At 50.3% G+C, this 22,421-nt stretch overlaps 1 protein-coding gene across 7 annotated transcripts in view; it reads right to left on the minus strand.

The window, feature by feature from the left end:
* Positions 1–298: 298 nt before the first annotated feature.
* MAP3K4 (mitogen-activated protein kinase kinase kinase 4) overlaps positions 299–22,421 on the minus strand; it is a 106,792-nt gene continuing 84,669 nt past the window's right edge. The window contains exons 15-27 of one of the 7 annotated variants that reach the window (XM_047769787.1): positions 21,941–22,019; positions 18,676–18,772; positions 17,723–17,869; positions 14,637–14,737; positions 13,880–13,960; positions 11,693–11,884; positions 10,346–10,416; positions 8,736–8,852; positions 7,691–7,850; positions 5,361–5,483; positions 4,362–4,468; positions 2,192–2,371; positions 299–814 (exon numbers count right to left, since the gene is read on the minus strand). In XM_047769787.1, coding sequence (XP_047625743.1) covers positions 794–814; positions 2,192–2,371; positions 4,362–4,468; positions 5,361–5,483; positions 7,691–7,850; positions 8,736–8,852; positions 10,346–10,416; positions 11,693–11,884; positions 13,880–13,960; positions 14,637–14,737; positions 17,723–17,869; positions 18,676–18,772; positions 21,941–22,019 — 1,476 coding nt within the window. In that variant the 3' untranslated portion in view covers positions 299–793. Of the gene's footprint in view, positions 815–2,191; positions 2,372–4,361; positions 4,469–5,360; positions 5,484–7,690; positions 8,646–8,735; positions 8,853–10,345; positions 10,417–10,832; positions 11,124–11,692; positions 11,885–13,879; positions 13,961–14,636; positions 14,738–17,722; positions 17,870–18,675; positions 18,773–21,940; positions 22,020–22,421 lie in introns of those variants that run through there. The other 6 variants (XM_047769788.1, XM_047769790.1, XM_047769789.1 and 3 more) reach the window with 6 other exon arrangements.

A 22,421-nucleotide genomic window follows, 5' to 3' on the forward strand; every position in this document is an offset into this window, starting at 1 on the left:
CACCCACACGTCTTGGTCTGGAAGTGAACTGAGCCCGGCAGCAAGTGATAACAATACACACACTTAAAAGCGCTCCCCCGCCCCGCCCCCGGCCCCGGCCCTTACAGCCTTGGTGTGGTTTCATGTCTCTCTCTCACCTTTTAGCAGGAAAGTCTAGGTCCTGAAGGAGCTCCCAGCCCAGTGGCCACACTGGCCTGTACCCCAGTGGAGGAACACGTGAGCGACAACGACAGACCTCAGGGTCAGATACTGTGTCGGCTCTGAAGCTGGTAACCATTAAAAGACAATGTGGCGGAGCTTTCCTAAAATAAACCATTTATTGAAAAAAGAACCTTTTTCTTAAGTTTCATTGATCATCCTTTTGCATAACAAACCTGCGGCTTGCCCAGGACAACAAAAGGCAAGGTTTCAAGGTCAGTGCACTCGACAAACGGGAGATTAACGACAAGGCCCAGGACGCCTGATAACACTACGAAAATACGACACCGATGTCACAGTGCCCAGTCACCTGAGAGCCAAGGTGACCGAGGCGATGGTCCGGGTACAGTAGTAATGGCACTTAACATGCAGCTTCTTTACCTCGCGGACACCGTCACTCGGGAGGCCCCGTGCCACATCAAACAAACAGGAGCAGCAGGAGAAGTGACGCTTGTCACCTGTGCAGTCTTTAGTCTTGGAAGGTTAAAAAGGCTTCTACTGCTTCTCAGCAGAGTCTTCATGTAAATATTACATACAGTAGTGATGAAGGGGGGTTTCCGAGTACACACACCACCAGGCCACAGGGGGACGAGCTTCATTCTTCATCTGTGCAAACCTGGGAGGGAGGCAGAGACAGCTGAACCCTACGGACCCGTGAGCCCCACGCCAAGTCACAGGCAGTGTGTCCCGGGGCCTGGCTCAGAGCCAAGGCCGCATGCACGCACGCACGCTTGCACGCCATGCATCGGCCGTGCTCAGCTACTGCTCTGTGCAGTGCTTTGAAGGCGTTTTTAAGAATGTATCCGGACAATATCCGCTCAACAGAAACTGTTCTTATACTTTATAATGAAGAAATAAATTTTATTTAATTGTAAATCCCTAATATCTATGCAGCAAATCCATCTCCTGGTTAATTTCACTCGCGCAGACATAATGTCACCCTACCCTCTGGCACATTCCTTTATCGGAAGATCCTCTGCAGGGCCCTGTCAGTGTTTTCTCTTGGGTTCCATTCTCATTCCATTTCTCCTCACATAACCTTGCAGCAGTATTTCTGTCTCCCCAAACCACCATCTCCCTGACCCGAGCCTCCACCAGCCGCCGCCTCTATCATCCTGGCGGATGGGACCTCCATAGCCCGGTGACACCAGCCAGGAGCCTGGAGCCATCCTGGACTCGTTCCCCTTGCGCGCCTTTCACGCTCAGCAGTCGCTCGCTCCTGGCCAGGTGAACTCCTGAACACCGCCGAGAAGCCACCCCTGACTGCGCGCCCAACCCACGCCCTGTATCGGCAGCTTCCTACCTGCCTCCAGAGGGACGGTTCTACAGCACAACTTAATCATGTCCCACTCAACAATGAAGGTGGAATCCTTCCCCAGCTTCTCCTTTCGCCGTTTGCCACCTGCTCTGCTCCAGCAGGATGCACCCGCCCGGCTCCTTGACGGGCTCCTTGACGGGCTCGAGCCTTTCCAGTCGCTTCCATTCTGCCACCTCCTTCCTCCCTTTCCTGACCCGGCTAAAGCCTCCCAAAGAGCTCAGGCATCTCAGTCTTAAGAAAGCAACAGCTGGGATTCCCTGACTGGATTAAATTCCTCCGACACGGCGCACATGCCATCATCACCGCTTCTGACGCAGGGCCCCGCCACCGCCACCCCGTCTCTGCCCTTCCGGAGGGCGCGGCCGTCACCAAGCCCGCACCCAGGCCAGCCGGCCGCCCACTCGGAAGAGGGAAAACTACATCGTGCAGCCGGTCCCGTTTCACAGCCCACTTCACAGTCCCCGTGGAACGCCAGCTGCCCAAGCGGATCAAGGAGCAGAACCTTAACCAACACCTCCCGGAAGACAAAATGAGCCCAACTCCCTGGCATGGTACATTCAGCTCCTTTCTGTTGCACACACAGGCATCTTATATCTAAGTTTCCCCATCTCCTTCACGCCAGATGCACACAGCGCTCCCACAGTCAAACGAGGACTACATGGCAACGTGCCAAACCTTGATGAAGGAATGGTCCAGGAGCTGGCTGGCCGTCCACCTCATCCTGGGCTCACTTTCTAGGCAGTGAGAAAGGAAGTCCTTTCCTTCCGGGCTCAATCTTTCAGGGATCGGTGGCTTATGCCCCATCCCCACCTTGTACATTATCTGGAAGTTGTGTTCATATTCATGCCAAGGTCTCTAAAAACAGAAAGAAAAAAAAAAATCAGGTTTCAATATTATATAGCCATAAAAAAACGCCACTCGCAGTGGTTAACGAATCCGACTAGGAACCATGAGGTTGCGGGTTCGGTTCCTGCCCTTGCTCAGTGGGTTAGCGATCCGGCGTTGCCGTGAGCTGTGGTGTAGGTTGCAGATGCGGCTCGGATCCCGCGTTGCTGTGGCTCTGGCGTAGGCCGGCGGCTACAGCTCCGATTCAACCCCTAGCCTGGGAACCTCCATATGCCACACGGGAGTGGCCCTAGAAATAGCAAAAAGACAAAAAAAAAAACAACAAAAAAAAAAACGCCACTGCCCAACCTCTTTTGAGGCATCTCCATATTAATACATATTGAGGCCGGCAACTTTTTCTTAAAGAGCCAAAGAGTAAATACTTTAAGGCCTGCAGGCCACACGGTCTCTGCCACAACTCTATTTAATTCTCCCATTGGTAGCATGAAGGCCTTGGGCAACATATAAATGGGTGTGACCATGTGCCCATAAAACTTCATTCATAAAACCAGGGGGTGGACATAGTCTGCCTCCCCCATTTAGATGTCCTGCTGGCCCAGCATTATCTAGATGCCATCACCATGCAAATAAGACATGTCATATATAAAATGATATAAAAGTGTCAATAAAACATTAACAGTTATCATATAGGGATGTTTAGCATGCTGCCTTGGCGAATGATTGGCGTCAAATTCTTTCAGTGCACAGTTTAGATTGTTTTATTATGATTATAAATGAGACTCAGGGGGGAAAGAACTAAGCTTGTATGGAATTCTAATTGGCGTACCACTGTTTAGTTATTCAGATTTATCGGCCTTTTTTTTTTAACGGCCACACCTGCAGCACATGGAAGTTCCCAGCTGCAGCTGGAGCCTACGCTACAGCCACAGCGACCCCGGGTCTGCCGCATCTGCGACCTACGCAGTTTGTGGCAACACCAGATCCTTAACCCACTGAGCAAGGCCAGGGATTAAAGCTGCATCCTCACGGACATATGTCAGGTTCTTAACTTGCTGAGCTAACCTGGGAACTCCGAGATAAATATTCTTCGATGTGAGAACCTGTTCTTTTTCTGATGTGTGGCTTGAGTGAAATAACACAGATGGGGGCATCTTTCTACGTTAATGTTGGAAGAAAGAGTTTTATTTATTGAGCACTTCTTTTCAACAGCTACGAGGTGTAACCATCATTAAACGTCCTACTAATAACACTTCGGAGGTTCTAACTTTGTTGCTCTGTAAGTAATGCTACACCCTCCGTCCCACCCCGTGCCTTCAAACGTCAGTGTCACCGTCACTAGGAGTGTCAGTGATCAGTTTGCAGCACTGTGGGACCCTCTGTCTCCCCGAAGCCTCCCTCTGCCTGCCCGCCTCCCTCCGTGTCCGGAGCCCCGCCGATTGCAGATCTTTTCCGCCTTTCGTGTTCTGTCTTTTCTGGAATGTCACACAGCTGGAATCATTTGGTACGTGGTGTTTCCAGACCGGCTGCTTTCACTTAGCAATGTGCTTTGAAGGTTTCTCCGTGTCATCTCAAGGGCCAATTTCTTTGTGTTGCTGCGTAATAGTCATCGCGTGGGTTCCCAGTTTATCCACCAGGAAGGTATCTTGCTTCCTTCCAAGTTGGGCAATTATGAACAGAGCTGATACAGGCCTTCCTGCGCCCGTCTCTGCAGGGACCTAAGCGTTCTGTATTTCCTTTCTTTGTAGCTTGCTTACTTCTGTTTGTATGAATCACAGCTCTGTGCTCTTTCTGTTCCTCTGACGAGTTCTCTAAGTCCCCTATCTCATAAACACTTGGTTCCTAGTCTGTCGCCTGTCTCAGCTTATTCTGCCTTCTACGGGTCATTCCTCTATTTTGCAGGAAATGTGTGCACGGCTGCATAAAGGTCACAAGACCACAATTCCTGCCCGTGCCTGTAAAGTGCCCCCTCGAGGGGTCCCCCCACGGGGGCTCCGCTTACCTTGCCGGTCACCATCTCTATGACAACACAGCCCAGACTCCAGATGTCGGCCGCTCGCCCATGGCCCTCTCCTTTCGCGCGAGTGATGACTTCCGGAGCCATGTAAGCTTTAAAAGTCACAGGTATGGTGGTAAGAAGGGGTTACACACACAGCTCCATGAACTAACAGCGCCGAGCAACACAGTGATGTTGCCAATAATTCACACAGAAGAGACCACTGACTTGTCTGGGGAGGGTCTTTCTCCGAATTACATAATGCGAAATGTCAAAACTGAAAATAAACATCCCAAGTCAATTTCTTTCTTTCTTTCTTTCTTTTTTTGTCTTTTTAGGGTCACACCCAAAGCACATGGAGGTTGCCAGGCTAGGGGTCGAATCGGAACTGCAGCTGCCGGTCTACACCACGGCCACAGCAATTCAGGATCCGAGCCGTGTCTGCGACCTTCCCCATAGCTCATGGCAACACCAGGTCCTTAACCCACTGAGCAAGGCCAGGGATCGAACCCACATCCTCACGGATGCTAGATGGGTTCATTCACCACTGAGCCGTGGATGGGAACTCCTCAAGTAAGTATCTGGAATGGACATTTCTGGAGTGAAATTATCTTCTAAAAGACCATTTTGAATGTGCAGATATTCAGATAAATTGTATTCGCAAGGAAAATATGAAACTGAACCTGCAAAAGAGGATGTAAAATTTTACCTGTTCCTAAGCAACCAAAACATTCTCCATTGAAACATCACGTTGTTTCAACTAGAAAAGACTAAATAAACCCAACAGGAACAAGGTTTTCCTGGGAAGAAAAAGGTGCCTTCCTTCCCTTTAAGGGAGAAATCGGACCTCCCAACCTGCTAAGTACTGTCAGGCGTGGTTTGTCATTCGCTCGGTTAGAAGCCCTCACCCGCTCTCCACACCTGCTGCCCAGAGAGAAGGGAAAGCCGGGGTCCCACGCACCCTGGAGGGAGCCCCGGCGCCAAGACACACCTAGCCGGACCCACCTGCCGTCCCCAGTGTGCTATTCACTTCCCCAGGCATGGTCTGCGCGTTGTTTTTAAGCTTTACCGAGCATCCAAAATCTCCCAGTTTGATGAGCCCAGACGACGTAAGGAAGATGTTGGCGCCTAACAAGGAAGAAGCAGGTGTTAGCCTCTGAAACACAACGCAGGTAGTTTAACGTTTACACGGTAACCTACCTACACCAGGAACTTCATTCCCAAACTTTACGAAGGTTTATGAAACTTTACTTGCAAAGTATGATCATAGAAAGGTTTATTCACAAACGTTAACACAGAGTAATTTTAACATTAGTGCAGAGAGCTTTGAGCAATAATTTTGAACTGAAATATGTGTATAAATTCTTTTTTTTTTTTTTTTTGTCTTTTTGCCATTTCTTGGGCCGCTCCCGAGGCATATGGAGGTTCCCAGGCTAGGGGTCAAATCGGAGCTGTGGCCGCCAGCCTACGCCAGAGCCACAGCAACGCAGGATCCGAGCCGCATCTGCAACCTACCCCACAGCACACGGCAACGCCGGATCGTTCACCCACTGAGCAAGGGCAGGGACCGAACCCGCAACTTCATGGTTCCTAGTCGGATTCGTTAACCACTGCGCCACGACGGGAACTCCTGTGTATAAATTCTAACGTTAAAAACGCAAGGAGCAGAGTTTCCATGGTGGTGCAGCGGAAACGAATCCAACTAGGAACCATGTGGTTCGATCCCTGGCCTCACTCAGTGGGTTAAGGATCCGGCATTGCCATGAGCTGTGGTATAGGTCGCAGACACGGCTCAGATCCCGAGTTGCTGTCATTGTAGCATAGGCAGGCAGCTACAGCTCCGATTCGACCCTTAGCCTGGGAACTTCCATGTGCTATGGGTGTGGCCTTAAAAAGCAAAAAACAAAACAAAACAAAACAAAACAAACCACCAAGGAGCTACTTAAAGAGAAATTACACATAAAACACAAACGCCTGTGGGGGCAGTCCTGAAAATCAGTTTGTATACAATCAGTAGCGCCTGTGATGAGGCAGCATGCAGACAAGAACTGGCAGCTGCATTGCTTGCTGGTCTGCAGGGCTGTGTCCAAGGCCACGTGGGCAGACCGGAGAGAATGTTCTATGACTGTCAGGACGCAGGCCTCACGTGCACTCCAGCTGGAACCAGGGCCACTGCACACGTCCCAGGGCAGCTCCCTCTGCTGGCTGCGGGGTGCTCCCCCCTGCAATGGGCCGCCAGGTGGCCTCCGGGACCTCCTTCCAGAAGCAACAGAGCTGCTTGGGGCAGATAACTGGCCCCTCGATGCCGCAACCTGTCTGTCCTCATCGCCTGAGTGCCCCCAGGGTACGTGGTCCCCAGGCGACCACACAGGACGTGAGTGGACGGACTTGGCCCGAAGACTCTGAGGGAGACTCTTTTTGGCCCATGACAAGAAGGCACCGCTTGACAAGCATGGTATTTGTGCCAGAACAACTGGAAACGGGCAAGGCCAGGGCCTGACAAGAGCCAGTTAAGCAACTGCCCCGAATGACCCCAGCAGCAAAGTGATGTGGCGCGCAGGAGGGTGGGCGGCTGCGGGGCAAGACGAGCCCCCTCCGAGACCGCCCTCCCAGCAAGCAGGTGCCGGTGTCACCCCCCACCCCCAGCCCCCGCCCCCGCCCCGAGTCTCAGGCCCAGCCGAGCCAGGCCACTGTGGCGTGGAGCTGCTCAGGCTGGGCTCGGATCAAGAGACAGAAGGGGATCCTGCAGCCTGCGGCCAACCAGAGACAAAGCTAACCTGTCGCTCCACAAACACAGGTCAGGGCGCAGTGTGGCTGAGGCAAAGACAAGAGGGACAGCTGTCAGACAGAAGCGTGGCTACTCTCTCACACGGCAGGGAGGCCTCTGAGTCATCAGCGTGACCAAACCCATCTCCAGCAGGCTGGGGACCCTGTCTCCCCAGCTTCGGCTGCACGTCACAACCAACACTGGCCCTTCTGACTCACTGTCACTCTGCGTGTTCAGGACGTACCTCAATACACAAGGCTCTTGAGGCAAACAAAGGAGGCTCTGAGCATGACTGCCCAGTGAACAGGGCAGAGGCCAAGTCGGCCTATACAACAGCGAATTTCATTCTGGGGAACGAGATTTGGCTAAAAAGCGGTGCTGAACAGAAGGGGCGGACCTCCGCATGCATCGGTGGAGACGTGTTCCAGACAGTTCCTCAATGTTGGGCTCTTGACAGAAGCAGTTAAAGCAAAGGTGTTTCTCTCAAGACATGATGGGTGGGGGGCGGGAGCACCTACTCTGCGCAGGGCTCGTGATGCCTCGGGCAGGCCGGGGAGGGTGCGGTTACCTTTGATGTCGCGGTGAACGATGCCGTGCTCGTGCAGGACGTTGATGGCAACGGTGATCTGCTTGGAGTACAGCCTGATGACGTGCTCCTGAAGCCCCAGCCTGGACACCTCCTCCAGGGTGCCCTCGTCGCAGTACTCCATGAAGATGTACATTTCCTCCTGCGGGGGTCGGACGCAGCCCTGTGTTTACGCGGCCCTCAGCGAAGAACCCGCAACCCCCCGCTGGCCACACCCCAAAGGAATCTTCTTCTTTCTAACGGGACGCTACACTCGGCATCCTGAATGCTGCATTTGTCTTAAGCCAGTTGTCTCTAACTCCTCTGGTGTCAGGTGTCTCCGCCTGCCTCCTCTGTCTGGAATTATACAGCCACGGGGGACGGGAACGTGGCCACGTCACAGGTGACAAACGCCTGTAATCCTCTGCAATGAAGTCTGCTCTATAATCTCAGACAGGGACCAACAGGGCTGTCCCTATAAATACATTAGTAAGTACTGAAACACATCCTTTTCAAAGATGAATGTGGGGGGGGGTATTAAAAATCACCAACATCCAGCTTCCCCTGGAAGCTCATACTCCACCAAGATGCTCCGAGTTATCCTCTTTCCCACAGAGTGTTTACTTGGAAACACGAGGGGGAAAGTACCGTGCGGTCTTCATTTGCTCTCATTTCACAATGGTTCCTTCAACACACGCCAAAGAAAAAAACGGTATGACTTGACAGTGTACTCAACAGTGGTTCCGCCACAAACGGGAGGAAAAAAAGCGACAAGCTGCGTGAGGGCTGTGACAGACAGCTTCTGGTCGGCAGGATGGGTTTCAGTGCTTTCTACCGTCGGGTTAATGACTACAGTCTACGACTTACATTTTAGGAAGAACTCCTCTAGTCTCAGAGAGAAGGCAGAAATGGTGTAACTCATGGAGATTTCCTGATAATTAGGCAAAGTTACTGTGCTCTGCAATGAGAAGACCTGCGATGTAGAACGGGACTCCACCTGCACCCTACGGACCTCACACACCAAGCAGTGCGGTCAAAGCGGGCTTACTCTGTGCAGCTCCACCCCGAAATACCGAACCAGATTGGGGTGTTTGATGCCTTCAAAGATTTTCAGTTCGTCTGCAGTCTCCTTGATGGTTTTATGGTCATTAGGCTGAAATCGAATCTGTAAGAGGAAAACTACGGATTAGCGTTGGCACCGTCGTCACAAACTAGAAACAGGCTGGCGCTGAACCCGGGGGCTGGAAGGCCCACATTTCCGCCGGCCACACCCACAGGACTACGGCCGGAGTGTTTGCGACTTTACTGCCAGACTTTCTCTCCCTTCTTGTTCCCAGAGAGTTAGACACACCTGCTTTAGAATATGTGCTGAGATAACAGCTAATGGCAGAGTTCCCGTTGTGGCGCAGTGGTTAATGAATCCGACTAGAAACCATGAGGCTGCAGGTTCGATCCCTGGCCTTGCTCAGTGGGTGAAGGATCCGGCGTTGCCGTGAGCTGTGGTGTAGGTTGCAGACATGGCTTGGATCCCGCATTGCTGTGGCTCTGGCATAGGCTGGTGGCTACGGCTCCGATTAGACCCCTAGCCTGGGAATCTCCATATGCCGCGGGAACGGCCCCGGAAGAGGCAGAAAGACAAAAAAACAAAACCAAAAAAACACCTAATGGGATCATTTTCATAACTGCGAACGGAATTAACCAAAATCCTAAACACTCGGGAAGCAATCACAGGTGCGGAGGCTCTGGGCAAGTTTGAAAGATGAGGTAAGATTCTGCACGGACAGGAGTTCCCGTCGTGGCTCAGTGGTTAATGAATCCGACTAGGAACCATGAGCTTGCGGGTTAAGGATCCAGCGTTGCCATGAGCTGTGGTGTTGACTGCAGACTCGGCTCGGATCCCGAGTTGCTGTGGCTCTGGCGCAGGCCAGTGGTTACAGCTCCGATTAGACCTCTAGACTGGGAACCTCCATATGCCACGGGTGTGGTCCTAAAAAGACAAAAAAAAAAAAAAGATTCTGTGCTGACAAATTTTACCACCAAGCTGGACCGAGGCTATAACAGCACAGGTAAGGGCCACCCAGGGAAGATGAAGAAACGCTGCAGGGGTCCAGGAGGGGGCATGGGCAGCATGGTCCAGGGGCCACAGTGCCCGCTGCCTGCACCGCGCTGCTTGGGGCCCAAGGCTGCAGCAGCTCCAGCCCAGGTCCTCGGCCCTCGGCTGAGCCGTGGGGCATCTCCCGGCCGGGCCTTCCTCAGGCCCTCCTTGCTCCAGCTGCTCTACCTCCAGCAGTTCCAATGCTGCTCGTTTCGAACTTATCACAAATGCTACTGCGCCCCCTCCCCCAAATGCTGCTGCCACCAGCGTCCTGTGAACCCCGTGGGCCTCCCGCTGGCTGCCCGCAGCACAGCCTGAGGCGCTATAGGCAGAGCGTGCCTGGTCTCATCCTCCTCCGGGGACTCGTCGAGGCCTCCTCTCCTGGGTGAGCTTCGTGAATTTACCTGGCTGCTCCCGCCGGAGCGAGTGCTCAACAGCAGGCCGGGCTGAACCCCTAGAGGAGCGCTCAGGCCAGCTCTAGCCTCGTAAACACAAGTTTCGCTTCCAAGTCTCTGCACGCAGAGGCTTCAAACGAGAAGGCCCCAAAGGCCCCGAGCACCCACCTCCTTCATGGCCATCAGCTCGCCGGTGTCCACGCTGATACAGGTGTAGACCTTCCCGTACTGGCCTTCCCCTGCGGAGAGGGACAGGCAGGCGGCTCTCAGCCCCGCCCCAGCGCAGCCCCGCCCCGGCGCGTTCCCGCAGCACAGGAACCCCGTCGCGTCCCGGATCTAGACTCCGCTCCTACAATCTCGCGCCGCAAGACTTAAACTCCCTCTGCATGTTCCCAGGGACCCTGGAGTCTACGACTCGCCTGCAATTACCGCCAACAGAGCCGGCGTGGCTTCGGCCAGTCGCAGAAGAGGCATGAAGGTGGGTGAGCAGGAAGCCCCCCCCCCCCCCCCCCCGGGGCCCTCAGGGAGCCTGGGCACCTCGATCTGCACACCCAGGGCTGTGGGAATGGACACTCCACTGACAGCCCTTTTAGGGCCTTAAGGGAACACATGGCTGGATAAGACGGTGACAAGAAGCACCACAGCGCAGAAAGAACTCGATTCTTCTCAGTGTCGCCCGCCCTGCAGGACCGCGCGACGCAAACCGGCGGCTGGAGGCCCAGAGCGTCCCGGTTGACAAGCGTTTGCTCCTTTGGACCCAAGTGCTCAGGGGATAACGCATTTAGGAGGGAGGGATGGGAACTTAACCGCGCTCCTTCTGTCACGCGGCCCGCCGCCCGTTACTTCAGGAGAAAGTGTTTCACCTGGAAACTAATTCATCGGGCGGCGTTTTAGAAGCCTGTCCTGTCTCTGTGTCCAGTCTTGCTTCAATAATGGTTTTGTGGGACTAAGATAAAAAAGATAAAGGCTGGAACAAATGGGTGACAGGTATGTCGCTCTCCACTAGCAACGTCTATTTTTTTAAATCACTCACTGAACTGATTGCATTTGTAGTTGCACAATGACCACCACAATCCAACCGCACAGGATGCCACCCCCTGCCCCCAGCGCACCCCCCCTCCACTGGCAATGCCTGGAGGTATCAACTGATGCACAACTATTCAATTTAATGAACCACTTAGAAACTGCTTTCTAGACCGTGAAGGAAGGAAAGATGTGTGTGACTGGACGTGCTGCTGTCCAGCAGAAAGTGACGCAACACTGCAAATCAACTAAAACGGAAAAAATAAAACCGTCCTAAGTTTCTTCCTAAAACCTCTTTGGCATCACTCTTAGAGCACACTTTACAAATGAAACCAAAAAAAAAAAAAAAGAACCCTCTGCAAAGGGCAGGATGAATAACTGCCATGCCTGTGAGAGAAAAGGACCAACTACGTAAGACTCAACCTAAAGACGTGTCGCCGCCGCTACTTCTCACAGCGACGGCCTTTGCGTCTTGCCCTTGGGTCTCCTTACCGATTTTGTTTCCTCGTTGCCACTTAAAGGTCACCTTCCTCAAGCCGACGTGCATCACATTGTCGTAAGATTTCGGAGTGTCACACACTTGACCGATGATGTTCTTTCTGCGCATTTCTCGGTGTCTCTTTTCTTCAAACAGTCGGACGGACCTCTGGATAGCTTCTATGGGGCCTTGCCTGGACGCAGTGTCTGCGGGGAGAGCGGCAAACCCAGTCATCCCGACCCCACGACCAAGTCTGCTTCCAGCACATAAAAACAAAGACAGAGGAGGGGCCGCCAGCACCCACCCCAGCTCGTGCGCGATGCAGGTGCTCAGGGGTGAACTGTGGGCCACCAACGTCTAACAACCTCAGAGCGTGCCACCCACTAGATAAACACACCCACCAAACACACACACGAGTGAGACAAACTGCTGACTTCCTTGCCCAAGTCCTGGTTGGACTCGGCAGGAACCCCCACCGGCCCCCGGTTTCCTCTCTCTCCGATCCGCTCCCGTCACTCAGACGCAAGACCTGGCCATGTGACTCTCCCACGTAATTTCTTTCACGGGTTCATCACACCATGTTTACCAGGCGTCCGAGGCCGTTACGCAGGATCCTTCTCTGCCATGCCCCTTTCTCCCACCACGGGCTCTGGACCAGCCCAACCGAGACCTTCCCACACAGAGCAATCCCTCGGGCCCCACGCCCTTTGCTCCCAGTTCCTGTCTTCTCAGGTCAGAGCTCAGCAGAAGCACCACACCTCTTCCAGGAAGCCTTCTCTGTGGGAGGGGAACTAAGTTTTCCTTTCTCTAGAGTGAATCTGAATCAGAAGGGCTGATAAAACCCTGGCTTCATCATTTTCTAGGTGTTGGACAACCAGCAAGTTAATTAACCTCTTTATACATCAAATTCTTAGTCTGTGAAATGAAGGTAATAAAATCTCATTCACAAAGAAAGCTATTGTGAGAATTTAATGAAACCACACACATAAATATAGGAAAACAGGAATACTCCAGAAATTTTAGCTACTGTCATTATTTCTTATTTCTCCATCCAGCGACCTCCATTTCTCCAGCTTCATGTATCGTGATTTACAATAAGAAATATTTTTTTCACACACAGAGAGGTGTCTCAAGCAAGTTTCATGACTCACTGTGACTCTTACTACATGTGACTAGGACTCCATCCCAATTTTTTTAATGATGATTTTACAACCCACTCATGGGTGAACAGCCTGTAACATGAAAGCGCCACCTTATCACACAGCTCTCTTCCAGGACTTCCCACGCCGTGGCCTGATGAGCTGCCTGAGAGCCTGAATTTTCCGACGAAGAGATCGCTGAGGCCCGGCGGCCGGAGGGTTAGTGTGAGATGTGCCCAGGGGCCGGTCACGCTCTGACCCCGCGTCTGACCGCATCACTTCTCGACAACGCGGGTCTTTGCTTCCCTCGCCTCGAGACATGAGGCATCTAGCCTCTCTGGCACTGAACATGGATGGCTTCACAGCCCTGACATATTCCACTGTCAAACAGTTCTGGGAAAGGCTTTTTTTTTTTAAACAATAAACAAGTCTCAAAAAGTCTCAGTCCTTAGCATGCCAGTGTAAACTGTAACTCTCCCAAGAGTTCCCAAATTTACTTGACCACAAAGTATCTGTTTGGAAAATTCTCACAAAGACCGGCATCCGTGGGAGCCGCTGGTCCTGTGAAAGGCCCTGGACAGACCCCCTCCCTGTCCCCCAGGCTCGAGCTGACAAAATGTGCCCCCTCCCAGGCCTCTGCAACACCCAGCCTGCCCGGGACTGGTACACGGGCATCACGGCTGGTGCCGCCTCCATTCTTCTTCTAAAAGCCCACTGTCGTGGGGATCTTACGAGTCAATTCACAAATATTTATCACATGCTTGCCACATACAACGAATCACGCTAAATAAGGGCCTGCCCGGGTGACATACAGTTAGTTACCTGTCATACCGCCTGAAAACCACGCAAGCGGGTAAAACATGTCTCTGATCCGAAGGATCTTGTAATTGGAAGAAATAGGAAACGTACACACACAAGCAGGGACAGAAGATGCCAGCGGTATAAAAGAGCCCGCAAGACATTCATTCATGCGAAAGCCCTAGTAATTCAGACGCTAAAACATCTTCGCTGAAGCGGCTCCCGTTACGCTAAAATGTCTGAGGCTCAACATCCCTCTCTTACCCTTGGTCTGGCTGATCAGCGTCCGAAGTTCCCAGCTTCTTCGAGTTGACCCACTTGAATCACCTTTTGGATATGCTGGTTCTGCAGAGAGAAGTTTCCCCCACACATTAAGACTCACAAAACCGACGGGCTCCTTGCAAGGCTGAGATGGTGAGGGGCGGTGAGGAGCCAGCAGCAGCCTGTCCGTCCTGGTGATGAGTCTCCACTGTGACGTGAGTGTGAGAAGCGCTAAGGGTCATTCCCATTCAGCCAACTGCACCCAACTGAGCTGCTAATGGACTTACAGACCTTTAACCTCACCAACCTCCCACGAGTGCCAGACCGGAGAGCACTGAGCGGAGACCAGATCCCTTGGGCGCCCCCCGGCCACCTCCCCCCCCCACCCCGGCCCAGAAAGGCCTGCCGGAGCCCAGAGAGACACCGCTGGAGCAACCTCCCGGGTCTGCGTTGGAACAAACGTCAGCACGTCTTTGACACACAGGGCCACGTTGGTATTTTCGAAGTAAGGGTGCTTGACACGTCAAATATCAGGAATAACGACGTTAACAAGTTATCTAGCAACGCAAGTAGGAAAGGCCAAGGCCGCCAGGAAGGCATCTCTGTGAAAAAGCCAGTGTTCAGCATTAGGCCCTCCCGGAACGCTGCACCCGGCGGCTTCGGCGCTTCTCGAAGGCCTTAACGACCGAACCGGGCGGACGGAGGGGAACGGAGGGGGACGAAGGGCCGGGCGGGCCGGGCCGCGGGGGCCCCCACTTACCATCTCGCTCCTCGGTGGGGCTGGAGTGCCGGCTCAGGGACCTGAACTGCAACTCGGCTGCTACGGAAGCCAGGCGGTCGTTCTCGGGGACGCTGGAACCCCTGTTTTAATGTTTTAAAACACGACGCTGTCAGTGCAGCGACAGCTGCGAGAGGCTCTGCCAGAGCAGGGATCCTCGGCTGGGGGCGTTTGTTCCCCAGGGACACCTGGCATCTAGTGGGTGAACGACAGCCCCCAACGAGCCTGTTCACCCAAACCAACAGTGCTGCTCCTGAGAAGCTGCCATGTCTATCCCTCCAGAGCCAACACATGGGAACCTGGCTGCCTAACACTTGCTTCATGTTAAAAAGAGCAACAAAAGTGAAAAAACAGCATTTGCTGAAGTATTGTTGACATGTGTGGAACGCTCCATAGTATAAGCCCAGAATGGCTGAAAATTATGAACCCACTCTGCCTGATGTTTAAAATTATCATCCCACTTAACTTAGGTGCTTAATTCTACTTAAAGTGCTGAACTCATTACATGATTCAAAAGCATTCAAACCTCTTAATGAGCAAACGGAAGGGAAACCTAATGACCTTTCAAGCAGCGGCCCAGCAAAGGCACAGAAGAGGAGCAGGCTTCACAGAAAGGACAGCGTTAGTTTGCTGCTTTTCCGGAATAGAGTTAAGTGGTCAGCAAGCCAGAATGAATCCAGAGTGAAGAAAGCCCAGAAATAAATAAGGGGAAGTAAAACTGTAAATCAACTCATGCAAAACGCGGATGGGGTTTATTAACAGGTTGAGTGTGTCTCTTTTCAATGAACAGTGAAGTATGGTAGCATTTATGCTCTTTGTACTGGACACAGAGCAGGCTTGAGGCATCCTGGTCTACGGGACAGACGTTCACAACCTATGGAGGATGCGATGCTTTTTTACTTCCCCAAACTCGTGACTCTGGCGGCGTACTTGTTAAGTACGTGTTACGTCTGATGAGCAGGGACACCTGCTGCTGCCATGGAGTCCTCAAGAGTCCCAGCAGCATTTCATGGGAAAGATCACTGATGCTGAAGTGAAGAAAGGCACCCCACTCCTAGGGCGCGCCCAAGACTGGGACCACGGGGGTGCCACTCAACACCTCTATTTTCCTGATTTCCCAGAGACGAAACTGCCAATTCCACACCCTCCAATCCCTGCCAGGGTAACAGGCAAGAAAATACACTTAATGAGGTGGAGTACGGGTGAATGTTTAACAGCTAATCTGCAGGAGGCTGCAGGTTTTAGACTTCCAAAATTCCTGAAAAATTAACAATCAGCTCTTGCAAACCAGTAAGAACCAGCTCCGGTAAGAACACAGCAAAAATGTTTTCTAAACAACAGTAAGAGAACTGAAATCCAGACTATTTCCCAAGTCAAACCGTATCAAGTGAAAATGTTTATCGGGTGCTAGGAGCCAAGACCAATTTCCCTGCGGCTGCTGCATCTCCACGACGGGCAAGGGCCGCCTCCCCCCGCAACCGACATCAGGAAGCTTCCTGGGGCGTGCTGGGAGGTCACTTGAGGCCCCTCCACAGGCGCACAGGGAGGGCTGAGGCTCGAAGGCAAACCCTGCATGTGCCAGGCTGCAGGGCAGGAAAGCGAACAACCCTCAGCTCTGCCCACCTTCACCCGCTTGGCTGTGCTCTGCCCACCGCCCGACACCTGCCACGAAGCGCAGAACAGTGTATCCAGGCCTTCGAGGTGCACGTCATGATGTGAAAACAGGCCTCCAAGGTGGCACGTCGTGATGGTAGTAAAATTTCTAAACCTCAAGGACCATCGAAGAACACTTGGGAACTCAAAACACACTGAGCAACGACTTCTGCAAAGCCCGAGACAAAATGCGTGAACAGGCCGACGTGCAGGTATTTAACTCAAGTGCGTTTCCCGCGCACACCACCGACTTGTGAAAGCCTTAAACTAGAGCTCTCGAAATCCCTCTTCTGGAGGAGTCTCTGTGTGACCGTGGGAGCCGGGGTCTCCCCAGCGGGGACCGCACGTTAGGGTGCACTGCGTCCCTCGCTGCCTTTGTGAGAAGACTGTCAGTGCCCACGGCAGCGGGAAGCTCATGTGGGAATATGTGCCATGAAATGCTCTAGACATTCAAAAAGAGGGCAAATGGGAATTCGTTCAATGTTAATTGTTAATTTTTTTAGTTGACCGCATAAGCTGTAAAACAGTTTGGCGTTTTTTTTTTAGGTTATAGACATGTGTCACTGAAAATGAGGCATACTGATCTTCTTAGTGAATGAGGAAATTTTAGACTGTTGGAGAGTAAGACTAAGAAGATCTTAGTCCATCTTAAACGTTAAAGCCGTGTGTTATCGTTCTGCCACCACTGCATTAGTAGTTCTTCTTAGGAGCTGGATGCAGGGCACTGAGTCTCTTCACAACTTCATCTTTTTTGGTCAGTTTTTACCCGCTTCTATCACTGTCCCCACTGGAGGATGAGCACAGTGACCGTGTCTATTCTACCAGGAACGAGAGCGGAATTGAGAGTCCTTTCTCCGTGACGTGCAGGAGAACTTGATGAAATTCTCCATCCCCCACCCCCCCAGAAAGCAAAAACCACCCCAACTAAAGCCCCAGCAACTCCTATTTCCACTACTACACACTCATCATCAACAACTGTACAAATTAGGAGATGTAGCTGGAAAACTGACCCTCTTAAAAAAAAAACATCACCACCTAAAGGCAGTAATCAGAAGGCATCTTCTGAGGGACTCCTAGGAAAGGCCTCAGAAAAGGATGCACATTCGGATACAAAATCCTCGCCTCAGTGGGCCGGGTTCTTTCCTTCAAGACTCTCTCTGCCGTTATCACCAGCAGAGACTCTGGTCATTTTGGTTCACATCTGCACCAGAGAAATACAAAAATCAGGCAGCGCGTGTCCTGGGGCTGGTCCATGCTGGAGCCCTGGGCCGCAACGCCCACGGGAGCCCGTGCGTGTCACACGCACGGGGCAGGCCAGCGCCTGGCGTGTCCCAAGACACCTGCCAGAGCCGAGGTCCCTGCCGCAGTGCACACGGGGAGGGGGGCGGGGGCACATGACCTGGTGGAGGTGCTACCTGGTATCATGGGCACTGCTGCTGGGTTTGGGCGGCACAGAGTCGCTGCCTGAGGGCCCAGGGCGGCCGGCAGTGGCGGCGGCAGCGACGGTAGCAGCAGTGGCGGGGCTGCCGAGGCTCCGCGCGTCCGCAGGCACACTCCGGGTGCTGGGAGGAGAAGAAGAGCTTCAGGAACAGGCGAGGGAAGGGGTCAGGCTCTCTCGTGGACTCAGTTAAAAATAAAATCGGGTGACGAAGCGAAATGTTTTCAAAGATAAAATGCAAATGGTTCTTTGTGATTCAGGTCTAGTAGGAAAAAGAAAAATAACTCATCGCGAACTAAGTATTTTCAAAAATAATTCTGGTTCCTTTCCTGGCAAATACTGTAAAAAATAAATTTAGCTTTTAAAAATTGATTACACAGGGGAAGAACGATGCTCACTACCTCAAGAAGCAGAAATGCCACCACATTCAGGGTAAGTATTTTGAAAGCATTCGAGTTTCTGGACTCACTTTAGTATTTGAGTTGCTTTGCAGTTACACACACACCTAACAGTTGGGACTGGAAGGATGAACCCAGTTTTTCCTCCAACTCCAAACAGACACTTAGTACTGTTTTGCAAATGTTTACTGCGCTAGGCACACTCACATTTGTTTTCCTAAAGTTATTTTTCAAAGACAAGAAAAGAAAGAATTATTCCAAAGCTGGAAAGCATTTAGTAGCTGGAGGTTATAAAGCTCAGAGGCTAAGTTATCTTGAAAGGTACAAGTCTGTTTTAAACTTGCTTGTCGTCTTCTTTTGCAACTAAGGCACTACGGTATTTCTTCAGGAGCTTTTAAAAACGCTTGGAGTTTTTAAAAGGAACACAGAAAAAACCACTTCATTATCAGAGCAAGCATGAGCAGCTATCAGAGCATCAGCACGCACGTCGAGGAGAATCCATGAAGCCAATGAGCAGGTAAACGCCAAATACCTGAATCCCTCTGGAGTGGGGATAATGAGATGTGGGTTAGGAGGGTCGCTGTGGCACCGCGGCACCTTCACAGGACGGGGGCTGTTCCGATGAATGGCTGCCAGTGAACACAGCGACAAGTGCACTTATTAGAGGGTCAAGAGAGAACTGTCAAACCAGGCAATTCAGTGGAAATGGGAGGAGGCTTACTTCTGCCGGTGACCAAAATAAAACCATTTACATAATTAGGAAGAGCATACTACATATACAAATGCTGGGAAAATGTCATTTTTTGGAAAATTAATACAGTTATATTACACATTCAAACTCTTCTCCAGCGAAAACACTTCCTCAGTCTCGGGGTGACACATACATACAACGTCCATGTAAGCAGCCAGGTGACCCATTTCAGAGCCAGACGAAACGTGGCTTGTGTGACATGTCTCTACTAAAAAGAAATTCTCTATGCTGTCTACATTTTTCAAAAGATTCTGGTCAAGGGGGACACTTCAGCAGGTCCTGAGCTGGGGAGAAGCCCTTCTCATCTTCCTGAGTTCTTGGAATGTTACCAAATTCCTTCCAACCAAAGCAGGAGGAGGGGCGCAGTGTAAACGGGTGACTCTTTTCAGAACATGTTTCCGTCCCTTCCTCTTTTAAATGCTCTGGCAGAAGGTAAACACGGACGAAATTTAAAACAAAATTTTTATTTTATTTATTTTTATTTATTTATTTTTTGTCTTTCTAGGCCCGCACCTGAGGCACATGGAGGGTCCCAGGCTGGGGGCTGAATCGACGCTGCAGCTGCCGGCCTGCACCACAGCTCGCGCACCACCGGATCTTTAACCCACTGACCGAGGCCATGGATCGACCCCGCATCCTCATGGATGCGAGCTGGGTTCGTTAACTGCTGAGCCACGACGGGAACTCAATTTTAAAGCAGACAAAATTTTAGACAAAATTTAAGAGACCTTACCTAATAATTACAAAAATGATGACAACTCTGCTTTCCCATTAACTAAACATAACTACTCATGAATATGATATGTTTTGTCTAGTTCTCCCTAACACCTTTTACTCTTATTTTTAACTTTGTTTTAACCCTCCTGAGTGTTTTAAGATGTCCTAACTTCTCTTCCTATGTTAATCATTTTAGTCTACATGTTTCACCCTAAATATGTTTTATCCTAAACGGAAAAACCTCCCTATTCATGTTTTTTGTTTACTATTAGCAACAATACACAGGAAAGACAGAAGTACCAAAAATGGAGAGATCTGAAGAGAAAACTTGTAAAACAAAAATCAAGTGACTGTTAAGAAGAAATTCAGGGGAGTTCCCGTCATGGCTCAGTGGTTAACGAATCTGACTAGGAACCATGAGGTTGCAGGTTCAATCCCTGGCCTTGCTCAGTGGGTTAAGGATCTGGTGTTGCCGTGAGCCTGTGGTGTAGGCTGCAGACTCGACTCGGATCCCGCATTGCTGTGGCTCTGGCGTAGGCCGGCGGCTACAGCTCCAATTCGACCCCTAGCCTGGGAACCTCCATATGCTGAGGGTGCGGCCCTAGAAAAGACAAAAGACAAAAAAAAAAAAAGAAATTCAGGCAATTTGTGTCTCTGGCTCATTACTAAAGGTAAAACAAATCCAACAGTAATAAAAGCAAAAAGAAAAAAAATAACAAAAACGATTTGGTGAGAATGGTGATGTCTTTTTTTTCTTTTTCGGCAGCACCTGTAGCACATGGAAGTTCCCAGCCCAGGGACTGAATCCGAGCCTCAGGACTAAGAATCCCACTGCAGCAGCCCGGGTTGCCATGGAGGCGTAGGTTTGATCCCCAGCCTGGTGCGGTGCGTTAAAGGATCCGGCATTGCTGCAGCTGCGGCTGGAATTCAATCCCTAGCGCAGGAACTTCCAAAGGCTATGGGTGTGGCCATTAAAAAAAAAAAAAAAAAACTTTGATAAAAATATAGCGTGTTCTATATAAAACGTTCAGGTAGTTTTACAAATTGCTTTCATTTCATAGCAGCCTTGGGAGAAAAAGAGGTATACACTGAGTGAATTTTAAGGGTAAGGAAACCAAGCATTAGGAACTTCTTGGTGGAAGGGACCCTGCATTGTCGCTGCTGCCGCACGGGCTCAGTCTCTGGCCTGGGAACCTCTACATGTGCGAGTACCACCAAAAAAATTAGACGTAAAAAAATAAGGCGTTCCTTCTGTGGTACAGCGGGATTGGCGTGTCTCCGCAGCACTAGACACAGGCTGGATCCCCAGCCTGGCACAGGCACAGTGGGTTAAGGATCCAGCACTGCTGCAGATGCAGCGTAGGTCACAAATGCAGCTCAGATCTGATCCTGGCCCAGGAACTCCAAATGCCATGGGATGGCCACAAAAGAAACAATAAAAATAAAATTAAAAATTAAAAAAAAATAAAATACCACATTTGATTTGAAAAAAATTTTTTAAAAGAATCCAAGCATTAAAACCTGTTCTATTAAACTTTAAGTAGTTAGCAAATACCCTTTAAGATACAACTGCTACTCAATAAATTTACCATTTATAAATTATTTTGTGTAACTGAAAATTATTTAAAATTTCTACATTTTCATTTGGAGTGCTTATTCATATAAATACAGTTTTGCTTTTATTTACATCTCAAGAATGGGGTAGGAGAGCCTTTTTCTGATACTTATTTTGTTCTAAGGTTTCAACATACACTGTAAAACTATGTATTAACTGTAACTGAAAACTGTAATTTAAGTACATTGTAGGATAGCTTAATTTTTTTTTTTTTTAAAGTAAAACCAAATAGGAATAGGAGAAAAATGCCATTTAGGAATTTTCTACATTAACTGAGGAATGGGTACTTGAGAAAAGCTGTGAGGAAAATAAACTCCCTCTTCCTTTGAAAGGTGAAGAAAGGGGCAGAAAAATGATACTCGCCTGCCTGCAGCAAGAAAGGCCTCTGCTTCCTAAGAGACAACTATTTCTCCAAGTCTTTCTTCCCCAGAAGAAAAGAGTTTTAGGAGGGGAACAGAATGAGGGTGTGGGCGTGTGTGTGTGTGAAGACAGCAAACATTAACACTTTGCGTTAGCATCCTAAGCTTCCTGTTAAATTCAGAAAGACTACTGTGGGGTTCTCTATACACACACCCCATTCCTGTAACTTCCACTGTCATTTTCCCGGAATGTTCCTAAAGAACTCGCATGCCATTTTAAATGACTGTAATCACAAGACAAGGTGCTCACCCAAACCAGTGTGTTCTAGGAGAAGCACTGTAACTGCTGTCTTACCAAGGTACAGACCTGTAATAGGGCTGTGCGGCTTTCCTATTACGTGGCCAATGCACTCATTCATCAGGGCTTGTAAACTCTAGAAACCAAGGAAAATGGGAAAGGAAAAGAGAAAAAAGTATACTCTTTCAATTATGCAAGTGGCACAAATTAAGCTTTCAGTAAATTTAAAAGAAACATGCTACCCTTAAGTAAATATTTTCAAAGTTAGTTTAAAAAATGGGCAAAAACATAAACACAAATTATACACAATTTAAGATAATACGAGAGACAACTCAATTTTTGTAAGAGAAGCAAGTGAGCATTCAACACCCCATTAGCAATGAGGTTCACAAGCAGGACACTCCTGCAATCACCCCTACGGTCCAGAGGCTAAAAAACAACCAATTCATGAACGTCTTTTTGATCTGATGGCATTTTTCTGAATACGAGAAATAGTTATTTTACGTTTTGCTCTAAAATGACACACACTGAAGTGAAA

The sequence above is a fragment of the Phacochoerus africanus genome, chromosome 2 (genome assembly GCF_016906955.1).
Source record: "Phacochoerus africanus isolate WHEZ1 chromosome 2, ROS_Pafr_v1, whole genome shotgun sequence".
In the NCBI taxonomy this organism is placed as follows: domain Eukaryota; kingdom Metazoa; phylum Chordata; class Mammalia; order Artiodactyla; family Suidae; genus Phacochoerus; species Phacochoerus africanus.